Source organism: Protobothrops mucrosquamatus, unplaced genomic scaffold (assembly GCF_001527695.2).
Source record: "Protobothrops mucrosquamatus isolate PMUCROS unplaced genomic scaffold, P.Mucros_1.0 scaffold242, whole genome shotgun sequence".
Taxonomy (NCBI): domain Eukaryota; kingdom Metazoa; phylum Chordata; class Lepidosauria; order Squamata; family Viperidae; genus Protobothrops; species Protobothrops mucrosquamatus.
This window is the reverse complement of record NW_015386592.1, coordinates 483,570-496,093: the sequence shown is the minus strand read 5'-3', so window position 1 is coordinate 496,093 and position 12,524 is coordinate 483,570. Positions and strand designations below refer to the sequence as shown.

Sequence of the window (12,524 nt, the reverse complement as noted above, 5' to 3'; positions counted from 1 at the left end):
TCATAACCCCCAAAGATGCCACTTTAAAAAGCCTGCCTTAGGCATGAGGTTTGGCAAATTTCAGCAATGTCAAAATTCATAAATTTGAAAGGAATTAGTACAACTCCAACTCATTGACATATTTCATTTCTTGAGCTTGCACATGTTGAAGGAAAAATCTTCATCAGGGTCCAGTCCAAGCTGGGAATAAATAAAATGGAGGCTGCTTAAGGAAGAAGGTTCAGTTTATTGAGTTGCCAGAAACTTCAGTGACACGGCATGTTCCTGAAGTAGCTGACAAAATGGAGTTGGAATAGGTTGGCTTTTATACCTTCTTTGGACTTTGTATTTGAGATTCTTCCTGTTCCTGTGGCTTTGTATTTCCTGTTCCTGTGCAATGAATTTTGACCTGAGCCTGAGTGTGCCGTTTTGGTATTCTAATGGTGGTGGGTTAATCCTATTATGTCCTAAAAGTCATCTTCCTGTCCTTAGGAGTCTTTGTTTTTCTAATCCCATCAGCTCAAACTTTCTCTGGGGTTGTGGCTGAAGTAATTTTGCTTATGAATAGGTGGCCCAGTCTTTCTAAATAGGATTATTAAATCTGCATTTCTACAGAACTGGTCTGCTCAGTTTCTGCCTGGGGAAACTTGGGCAGAAAAGCCTTTTAAGAATTTTTCCTCCATTATTCCTTTGGGGAAATATAATATTCTGGCTTTTTTAATATCCCCCAAATATTTCCTTCTCTAGGAGGGTGAGTGGGTGCTGACTTCCAACACACAATATTCATGTGGCATATGAATGTCGTTTATAACTGCTTACTGCAATTGGTCATTTACTTAAAGTAAATTTTACTCATTTAAAACAGTGTCTTAAACAATGAAAAAGAAACAAGAATATTACCAGTAGAGTGTAGGCAGATGGCTTTACCAAAACTGTAGAAGGGTTTAAAAGTCTATTTCCTGTTTCTAAGGTTAATTGGAACAGAATTCAAAAGCATATTCAGTCTAACTCATTAATGACTGTTAGTTTCGGGGGGGGGACCTAGAAGCACTATACCTGCCGATAGAGAAGACTGCTTCTCTGATTGAAAGTTCTTCTGCAAGTCATTTCTCCCTAAAATGTAGAACTGCTTATTTGGAACAAGATCCATCTTTGGGAGCATAGAGGTGGGGGAGAAAGGCAATTGTCATTTCTCACTCCACTCCAATTTCTGTTGAATCTAGTGGCTGAAATTGGTTGTTTAAAGTAAATAGCTCATCCACCCTTCCTAAAGTAGAGCCTGTATAGGAGGAAGCTCTTCAATTTTCAGTTGTTTGCAAAGCTCATCCGTCCAGTTGCTGTTCGGAGCTGCTCCATCTTCTTCCCTGTCAGGCTGTTTAATCTAGCCAGCACAGAATATAATTCTGCTGCCTGCTCACAATAGAGAAGCGGCTGGAGCAAATAAAAGAAAATAGAAACACAGAGTTTGTGTCATCAAACAGAGTGATTGCCCACTGATCAAATAAGAAAAAAATGGCAAATGAAAACAACAAACAAACCACAGAACAGGAGGGACCACGTCCAAGATGGTTTTGTTTGCCATAAGCAAACAAGCCAAATAAAGCCCAGTTTTAAAGCCATTCCGTCACTTTTTCCAAGATCCTTGAAACAAGATTGATATGGGTAATCCTTGACTTACAACCAGTTGGGTCCAGAATTTCTGAACCTAAGCAAGGCAGTTGTTAAAGTGAGCTTTATGGGGGGGGGGGGTTTGCTATAATTGTTAAGTGAATCACTGTGATTGTTGGGTGAAACATGCAGTCATTAAGTAAATCTGGCTTTCCCCATTAACTTTGCTTGTCAGAAGCCAGCTGGGAAGGTTATAAATTCTAATCACATGGCCCCAGGACACTGCCACCATCCTAAATGGCTTCCGATGGTGAGATGGGCAGCACGTACATTTAATAATCTAAATAAAGACATGACAGATGCAAGGTGCCTGAATTTCAATCGTGTGACCATGGGAAGGTTGCAACAGTCATAGGTGTGTAAGCCACTTTTTCAGTGAAGTTATAATTTCAAATGGTCAGTAAACAAATGGTTGTAAGCTGAGGACGACCTGTACCAGGGTTTTTAAATGCAAATCATTATTAAGTGCTGCACAACGACTAGTTCATTAACTCTGAAGTCCTTTGATAAGAATCCCAGGCTGGCTTGTTGCATGCCAGTCTTTCTGTCTTTCTAGCCCCAGTAGTGGTCCCAAAGAGGACCAGTTAGGGACAGGTCATGGAGAAAGTCTGTCTAGGCAGCTGCTAAGAGTGGACACCATCTCAATGGCATCCAATCATCATAGTTATCACTGGCTACAGGAAATGTTTGGAAGGTCTTTCTGCCGTAAGAGGTGTTTCATAGTAGTGATTGGAAAGACATGAAAGCTTCTGCACCTGCAATGTTCAGTTTTCTTATTTTGAATCTATAGACAACAGCAGGAAAATGGAAAGCGTTCCGATTTTCAGAAAGATGCATTTCACTTTGTAGCATGCAATGGTTGTGTCAGCTTTTGTTCACCCGGGGATCCATTGAAACACACAATTTGACTTTGTTGTTGCTGTTGTTGTTAATTGCGAAGTTGTATCCGACCCATCGCGACCCCATGGACAACGTTCCTCCAGGCCTTCCTGTCNGCTGCTTTCTATATTATATATTTTAAATACAGTTATTAGTAGCACTTTTACTGGATAGCGTTGCATATTAGCTTTAAAAGTATTCTTGTTATCATTTCATATCCTCCAAAACTTCTAAATTAAACAGCATTAAAATGAAAAGGAACCAGACTCCAGCAACCTCATGAAAATTGTCGTTCTAGATTGCTTTAAAAAGAAAGGCTATTAATCAAACCAACACAGGCATAGGAAGAGTCTTCATGCTGACCTGCTTAAAGTGGTTTCATCCTTACATATAATATCCTTATCTAGTTGTGATGCAATCAGTAGTTTCTGCTAAGTTTGAGCTGCATAACATACAGCAACTATTAGACCTTATGTGATATAAAGAGCTAACGCCTTCACACATCTAAAATGTACAGGTAGTCCTCGACTTACAACAGTTCATTTAGTGACCATTCAAAGTTAAAATAGCATTGACAAAAGTGACTTATGACCATTTTTCAGTTATGACCTTTGCAGTATCCCCAGGATCACGTGATCAAAATTCAGACGCTTGGCAACTGGTTTATATTTATGACCGTTGCTGTGTCCCAAGGTCATGTGATCGCCTTTTGCAACCTTATGACAAGCAACGTCAGTGGGGAAGCCAGATTCACTTAACCACCGGGTTATTAATTTATCAGCTGCAGGGATTCACTTAACAACTGTGGCAAGGAAGGTTGTAAAATGGGGCAAAACTCACTTAACAAACGTCTCACTTAACAATAGAAATTTTGGGCTCAGTTGTGGTTGTTAAGTCGAGGACTACCCGTCGAAGGATTGCTCCAGCCACATGAAAGGAGCTGTGAAACTGCCACCAGCAGACCAATGGATTTATTAAGGTGGAAGTTCAAAACCAGCTCTGAAATAAAAATTGACATCTGATCATAGGAATACCATCTTAATGTAAAAGCATATGTAGTTTTTTTTTTTTTGTATCTGGTTATTAGTGGAATGGAGATAAGAGCATAACAGGGGGACTTCACTCCCGTCCATTCGCTTGGGATCCCAGATTAGCTTCCTTTGTTGGATTGAAGAAATTGTGTATCGCCATGAGTCACAAACAGAACGACACTTTACTGACTTCATTTGTTGAGGCAGCAGTGGATGACTATGATGCATCTTTCGTTCATATCGTATTTCTATTGTCCTGAGATTTAGGCACATGGACTGGCATGGTAAAGTTATTGCACATGATACATGTTTCCCAAGGGGACATTATGCAGTTAAACAATGTTGGGTTATGTGTTCCACCTTGCTTGTGACTTATTGCATCACCAAAATGTTGTTGACGACTATTTTGATCACTTGGTCTTGAAAGAATGGTTCGAAAGACTGGATCAGAGTTCCTTGACATGAACTGATTTGAGAGGATTTCCTCAATCATCGAGATACCCATTTAACTATGTACACAGGAAAAGATGGCTGCAATTTAGTCCTTCAATTAGATCTTTATGATTTACCCACCTTGACAAAGAATCTTTGTGTCAAGATTATTTTCTTGAGATTGCAATCAAATAAATGCTGGGGGGGGGGTATTTTTCTTTTTCCTTTTTGCATCTAACCAACGACCAAACCAGTACATGCTCAAGTTAACAGATAGCAAGTTGTATGGTAATCAAGGTAGACTGGGGGGGGGGGGGGGGACGGCTGAGGCCATAGCATTTGGATCATCCTGGAAACTGTGCCAGGATTAAACTAAATTGAAATTGTTGGTCCTGCTGCCAAAAGTGCTTTCTTCCAAAGTAATGCCTTCAAATGGGACTGTAAGTTCCAATGGACCGCCTTTATAAAACATTGACAATGTAGACTTATCTTGATCTTTATGGCACCTTCAGGAATCAGAGGGAGTGGCCATCAGTGGCATGCTTAAGTCATATATTTGCAGAACAGTGTTTTGTTATCACATGCTTATAAACCTGTAGGAAGCATATAACTCATTAAATATCTAAAAATATCTCCTCTGCCTTTTCCTACTTCTGCTTTTTTTATCCCCTTACAAAAAGAACAAAAATGAGTAGAAAAATAATAAAATGACCCCTTTCTCAGCCCTCTCCAACCAGACACAGTCTCTGCTGCTGCTGCAGTGACTGAAAATGAGATGAGGAGATTGTGCAACCACGCCTTATAGGATGCGCACAAATGGCTTGCTTCTTGCAAAATTTTACAAAGTATTAAGACAACTCCCAAATGAAGTTCTGTGCCTGGGTATCTCTGTGGTGGAGAAAGTGTTGTCAAACACTCAAAGTGTATCAGGAGTCTAAAGCAATACAATTTAACACAGGCAAGGGAATGGAATGGAATGGAATGGAATGGAAGAGGAGAGGAGAGGAGAGGAGAGGAGAGGAGAGGAGAGGAGAGGAGAGGAGAGGAGAGGAATTGGAATATTCTTTATTGGCCAAGTGTGATTGGACACACAAGGAATTTGTCTCCGGTGCATAAACTCTGTGTACATACAAGCAACAAAATGATAAATCATAAGATACAACCAACAAAGTGATAGTCATAAGATACTAATAGGAGCAGATAATAGGAAAGATGAGACGGATAATAGTAATATAGCCCTATTAAATGGTTAGATATCCTTAGGCATAAATTAGTGCTGTGGGAATTATGTTTAGCAGAGTGATGACATGGGAGGAAAACTGTCTTTGTGTCTAGTTGTTTTGGCATGCAATGACCTATTGCAGCTCTACAACGGAAGGTTGCACAATCCCCTCATCTCCTTTTCAGTCACTTCTCTGTGCTTGGTTGGAGGATTAAGAAAGAGGCCATTTTATTATATTTCCACTCATTTCTGTTCTTTTTGTAAGGGTGAAAAAAGTGTATAACAAAGATATACAACTGAGTAATCTTAGTTGGCAACATTTTTAAAAAAAAAAAATGTTAAAATTTGCTGAAGTAAAAGGTTTTCAGTAAAGTTTGCACTTGCTTTTACAGCTATACTGAAACAGCTACTATTCCTGCCAGACTGCTTGCAAAGAACTGCAATATGAATTAACAGAGAATCAACTCAAATCTAGATTTCTTTGACTCGAGGGCACCAGTTCTTGAAGGTTACTGATTTTAAATGGATTTGTTCCATCCTTCATGAATGCATCCCTCCGTGCTTGGAGATATTCCATTACACACAAACAAATGAATAATAGTCAAGGAAGCTATAGGACTTTAGATATTCTGTATTTGAATACTAACTGCTAAGGCTTTATGAAGACTGTCTATATCTTACTGAATACAGATAGCCTCAGCAGCTGTCATGGTTTGAAACAACACGCCTCCCATTAAAGACCATGGCCATAAATGATCTGGTATACATTTATTAAATTAGATAGAATGAGAAATAAGTTGTATAATGCAAACAGCTGAATATCAATAAGAGTAATAAAGAAATGTTTTCAGAATTACAGCAAAACACCCTCGGTACAGCATTACAAGTCGGCCAACACAGGCAATAATATCTAGAAAGGGAAACGCTTAGAATCATCAGCACATAGTCAGAAAAAATGGGATAAAAGGTGGCAAGCATCTAGCTAGGCAAAACGTTCCTGAATTTCACTAGTCTTGAATTCTTGGTGGGTTTAAAGCTACTGTGGGCTGTGTAACAAACTGCTGTCACAAAGAACATAATGAAAAACGCAAGGAAGAGTTTTGTGCTGCCTAACATTTACTTTAAGTGGCAAATAACTGGTGCATTTCAGTTCTACACCTCAGAAATCTGTATCCCAACTTTACTCACAATGGACTGTAAATTTCACTGAAATCCATGAGAAGCATTTCCATCTTTGTTTATAGAATCAAAGTACATCCAGGAATGATCACAAAAACATGGATGTAATTGTAACAATGCTTGCATCCTACCCTTTTGAACATGGATGTCAAACTTGCCGCGTCACGTAACTTTTTTTTTTTTCATTGCCGGAGCTTGGGTGAGTGCGGCCTCCGTATCATGCAACTGGCCCGCAGGCCAGCAGTTTGACACCCCTGCTTTTGAGAATGGACTACTCTATCATTGGAAAGCTTTTCATCCAGCAGAGCTTTCCAACTGGCTAAATGGCAAAATGAAAGCCAGGGTCTTTGCCAGCTTCCTTCCCCTCAGCCTCCAGATCCTTTACCCCTTCCAAGTAAGTACCCTGGGGGAAAAAAACAGATAGGAATTCTTCTAAAACACCCTTCTAAAAATATCCTTGTCAGTGGAAAAATGCTGATCAGGTTTCTGTGAATAGCTCTATTAGCAGGAAAACCAAACAAACCATTAGATCTATCTGAAAGTGGATTTATTTAACTTCAAAAAGAGCAAGAATACAATTCATTGACATGCTCTTTAAAACCTTCCTCATTGTCCATCTCTGAGTAAACTTAAGCATCTAGAAGTAGGTCTAAACTTTCTTTAAATGTTGCAGTAGATTTATGAAGAATCTTCAGAAATCTCTCTCTCTGGATGTGCACCGTGCACACATAAAAAAGCAGCAGAGGCTTGGAGGCTCAATAAATATCCAGAACTCAAAGTCAATGTGCCAACTCTCCGTGCAGAAAAGCATCTCAAAACACAAACACAAGACTTTAAAAGGTACGTGAAGTAGCTGTGCCAAAGCTTCAGCTGAAGCTACTTCATAGCTTGCCACCTCCTGATCCAAAAAGACACTTCATTCACAAGTGAAGCGTCACTGAAAAATCTGCATAGCCATATTATACAGCTCACGTTATTCCACTAGGATAGTACTATGGTGGTATTCCAGACTTTGGGCTCATTGCTTCTAATTAATGAAATATCTTAAGGGTCTTAGCTAAACAAATTCATAAGAATTCACCAATGTATTACTGATATATGACTGACATTAAGTGTAACATTAATCTGAACGTACTGCAAAGTATGGAGAAAGGAACACAGTTGATTTTCAGATGGACACATACCTCTTCTGGAGCTTCTGAAATGCACTTATTTCATGTAAAAAGCAACAGAAGGGGCAAGGAATGATTTAGCATTCACAAATACTAACCTATTAAACTTATGGGAGTAAAATAGCTACAATTTAAACAAAGCAATAAATGGATCTGATACTGTATTTAAAATTATTTTCTCAATATATTTTAACAATTAAAAAAATAAATATTTTAACTATAGCTAGCTCTGCCAGGAGTTTTCATGATGATACCATAAAGCAATTCTAATAGACCTTTTCTATTAGAGAGGGGAAAAAAGCATGAAATAATGAGGTTTTTCTTCTTTCAAAGCAATAAATGTCATGATCACCTTGATGCCTTATTGTCTTCAAACACTTTAGGAAATACAAAGTATGTCTGGCAATTATAGACAGCATTTAAAAATGTTTAAAACAATAAAAAAAACTCAAATAGCATGTAAAGTGTGTCTATTAAAGTGCATTGTTTCACTTTTCCCAACTTTAAACAAATATAAACTTTGTTACCTCCAACAGATCTACAACTCTAATAGAAAAATTATTATGTACAGCTTCTGTATATTGGGATTGTACTCTAAATGTGGCAGGTCTTCATTTGTGGCAATGAATTGTTTTCATATGCTTCGCCTTCAATAGAATTAAGATTAATTGGGACCTTAGGAAATTACAATAGTGAATATTCCATTGAAATGCTTTTCAAAGCATTATTGTTTATAACAACTGACCACAAGGAAGTATATTACATTGGTACTGCTGAATTTCTATGGTATAACATTCCACTGCTTTAATTTTATGAGTTTCTCACAAATATAGGAGCAAACAAGCATAAAAACACATCAGGAAGATTTCTGTCCCCTCCTGGCATACAAGTAGTCCTCGGGTTATGATAGCAATTGTGACATTAAGCAATATGGTCATAAAATGGGACACGTGTGACTGCGTCACTTAGCAACAGCCATTCCAGTTGGTAAGCAAGGACCTCACATGACCATGATGTGGAAAGAGGCACTGAAATGGCATCCCAAGCAAGCAGGCAAAGGGTAAAAGCTATGGGCAGGCTGATGGTGTGGGTGGGCTCTACAGAGCGCAGGTAGGCAGGTGCTATGGGTAAGTTCTACGGAGTGTAAGATATTCATGCACCCGGGGGCTCCTCAGGAGAAAAAGTGGTGGCGGCAGAAGCGACTTACAATAGTAACTTGTGATCTCCTGCCAGTTTCCCCAGACTTTGCTTGTGGGAAGCTGGTGACTGCAGAATTCTGCGACGGCCACAATTTCAAGGACCGCATTATAAGTCCCCCTCATTCAACACTGTCATAATTTTGAATGGTTGCTGAATAAGTGTTCGTAGCCCAAGAACTACCTGTATGTTTCTGTGTCTTACAAAAGGGGTGTTTGTCATTTCAGAAGCACAGCGGCACTTCATTAAACAAATAAAAAAAAAACATAAATACATTGCATTGGTGCCCAATTAGTAGGTTGAAAAGTGATCTCTCATTAGTAAAACTGTGAAAGTTGCAAGAAAGCTAGTATTCCATAGAAATTGTCTTAATGTTCAAATATCACTAAACAAGCCAACTGTGTAATCTTTTTTTGTCTCACAGAAAGGGATTGCTTAAGAGACAGTTTGCTCTTTAATAGCACTTTATAGAACATCAGCCTCCCTCATCCCTCAACTGATACTCTCCCCACTCCCTGATTTCAAATGTATAATGAATAACAAGTGGAGGAGAAACTTGGTTGGTTTTGGAACGCAAACTAAAAAAGGGGGGAGGGGAATTGGCAGAGGTATTTCAACACTACCTTTCATCAGAAATGTGGACAGGATAGAAGTGATAGCTATAAAATGGCTGAGATTTCTGTAACGCTATCTGTAAAAACCAATATTCCAATGAACACCCATGACAAAAATGGATCACAGATAGGTTGCTGGCTTGGGAATTTTTTTTCTAACTAAATTCCTGGCTTGGCAAATCAAAATTAAAGGTAACAACGACGAAGGGTAGTATGAGAATGATCTAAGCCTCTTCTGCAATTTGAAGCAAGGAATTGATAGCGGCATCCTTGTTCCCTCTCTGAGCTTCTAGTACTGAACGGATTACTTCTCTGTCCATGTTGGGGAACATGTCCTGGATAGATTTTAGATCCTCTTCATTACATACATGTTGGGGGTTGATTGCAGGTGGTGGAACTGCCACAGGTACCATGCCTGGGTTACAAACAGCAGGCATCCCTGGAAGAAGACAAAGAATGGAGACTGATTGGAAAATACAAAATTCTAATGAATTTAAATGTACTGCAGTGTGTAAAATCTTCCCTTTAAAAAATTCAGTTAATTCCAGACATATAGATAAAAAGCATTTAAGCAGGTACAACAAAACACCAGATACAATTCTAGATCATTACGGTTATATGAAAGATGTTGGTGAACATTAAATTGGAGGCGATAGGAGTTACAGAACACAATAGTCGATGAAAGCTGTTCTCCTAGTACATCATGAAACAAATAACTTCCCATCAACCACAACAATTAACCAAAATCAAATTGGTTTAACTCCTAGTAACTTTATAATAATATATCTTCTTGCTGATATCCAAATCATCATTCTGTTTGTTGATCATCGGTAATCTGAAACTTCATTGATTTACATAGTACATAAATATTTACAAGATACCTTCTAAAAATGAAGTATTACAGAATGTTTATTCAGATTATGTTAAACAAAATAATGACTTTTACTAGAAACCCTGATTTTGTGAATCTTATTGACTAATAGTTTTAATAATTAAATTTAGTTTTCTTATCTAATGATTTAAATGATGATCCCTAACCCTAAACCTTTGTTGTCCATGGGGTCGCGATGGGTCGGACATGACTTCACAACTAACAACAAAACCCTAAACCTTTGCAAGTCAGGCAGATGTATGAGATTTGACTCCTCCTCTGCTTTTAACTAACTGGAATCCATTCTGGGACATTTAAAAGGGTGGAGATTTCCATGAATTTAAAAATTAGCTGTTTCTGCTACAAACCTAAAATAACTATTTAGCTCTGTGATATGGTCACATTTATATATGTGAAACCACCTCTGAAACTAAAATATTTTTCCTAAAGTCTATGAAGAGTTGGTTCAGTGTTATTTGCAATCAATGCAAGCAAGATGAACAATATAGCAAATTATACACTAGAAGAGAGTACTGATTTTCAAGAACTATCAGAGTAAGAAAAGAAGGAGTGCATTCAAACAGCTCAAGAGATCATACTATACCTTGTCAGACAAGATTTACACTCTTCTGTTTTAAACAGTATGGTTCTTTAAGATGGTTGACCATTTAAGATGGTTGCCAACTTCTCAAGGAAATTAGCCAGGACTTCCCTGAGCCCCTATATCCTGCACTGATACTTCCTGCATATCAGTCCTGCTTTGCAGTAATGAAAAGATTTTTTTTTTAAATGACTATTTCCAATTATCTTCAGAATGAATCAAAGAAACTGGCAAAGGAAACAAAAGTTTGACAAGGATAGGGAAAAATGGAAAATATATAATTTAAAGAGACTGATACACAATTAGTAAGAATTGTTATTTTATCCTTGGAAATATAGTGAATAAACCAAACTTGGCTATTAAGAAAAACCCTTAGCACAGTTGGTTTCTCACTACTGAAAGATTAATAATGTCAATAGAAACAGGATATTAATTATTTCAACTTCTGAGTTGAAGTTGAAATTATTATTTTGATTTAGGCACTTCCTGATAACGGTGAGTGGCTCCCAATGTTAAAAAAAGAAGTTAAAATAAAGAATACGATTGTATTACAAAATTGTATTGTGCACTTAAATCTTGTTTTTATATTTGAGGGAAACCTCTAATACTGATAGTTATTAGATCTGCTGATAAGCTTCAAGTTGATGGAGTGGGAGAAAAAAAATTAACTTAGTCCACAAAACCTTACTTACAGAAGCTGTTCCCGTAATATTTGGATTAGCAATATAGGTAGTAATCCAGATTTTTACAGACCATAATCCAATGTTATTCTGCATACAGTTTACTGTAGTGCATACAGTATACTTCTATGTATATAGTTCTGCGGCATATACCAAGACTCTTAAAGAAAAATCCCGAATAGATGCACAATTATAAATAACCCGTATAAGAGCAACCTCCGATGAGACACATTCTCTTTTAGAAAACCATAACTAGGTATTTTCAGATTTACTCTACCGCTAACATTAATTGCACCAGGCTTTACAAAAATGCCAACTCCTCTTATGCCTCTTTTCAGTTCAATAATACTTTCATTCAAGTAACTTCATTCTGAAAATCAATATAGCCAATTAATGCAAACTAACATTAAAATGTGTTTACATCAAAAGACACTTCAATCATTTACCAAATTGGTTTTTTAAGTTAAACAAGCAAAGCAGTACAGAATAATCAATAAATTGGAAACAAAATGGCCCATAGTCCACTATTTTCCATTTAAAAAGTGCTCTTCAAAGTTTATGAAATTAATTTGGCTTCGAGTGCATCAGGGTGGCTATAGTGAGAAGCATACAGATATAAGCAAGGGCACTTAAATGAAATGAAAAAGTAAAAAATGGCAATGGATTTGATGATACATGATATTTTTACAAGGCAACACTCAGTACAAAAAAATAATCAATTCATATTGTGCAGAAAAAAATACAAACCTTAAAGACAATATTCTAATACAGTCAAGTGCCTTCATATCTTGATTATCTTGTTTCACCACTTTTTATCCCATAGGGGAAATATAATATTTGTGAAATATTTTCAAATGTATCGAAGAGGGAGAGAACTTTCCAAGTTTCATTATTAGCTTTGTAACTGATTCAAATGCTGCATTATTTTATTTTCTTGGGGAAGGGGTCCCCTGCCCAAACTCAAATTTATGATGAATACTAAACATATATTATAACCAG

At 37.4% G+C, this 12,524-nt stretch overlaps 1 protein-coding gene across 1 annotated transcript in view; it reads right to left on the bottom strand.

The window, feature by feature from the left end:
- Positions 1-9,347: 9,347 nt before the first annotated feature.
- The window catches only part of TOLLIP (toll interacting protein), a 25,458-nt gene continuing 22,281 nt past the window's right edge, over positions 9,348-12,524 (bottom strand). The window contains exon 6 of the mRNA XM_015814354.1: positions 9,348-9,812. Coding sequence (XP_015669840.1) covers positions 9,598-9,812 — 215 coding nt within the window. The 3' untranslated portion in view covers positions 9,348-9,597. The remainder of the gene's footprint in view (positions 9,813-12,524) is intronic.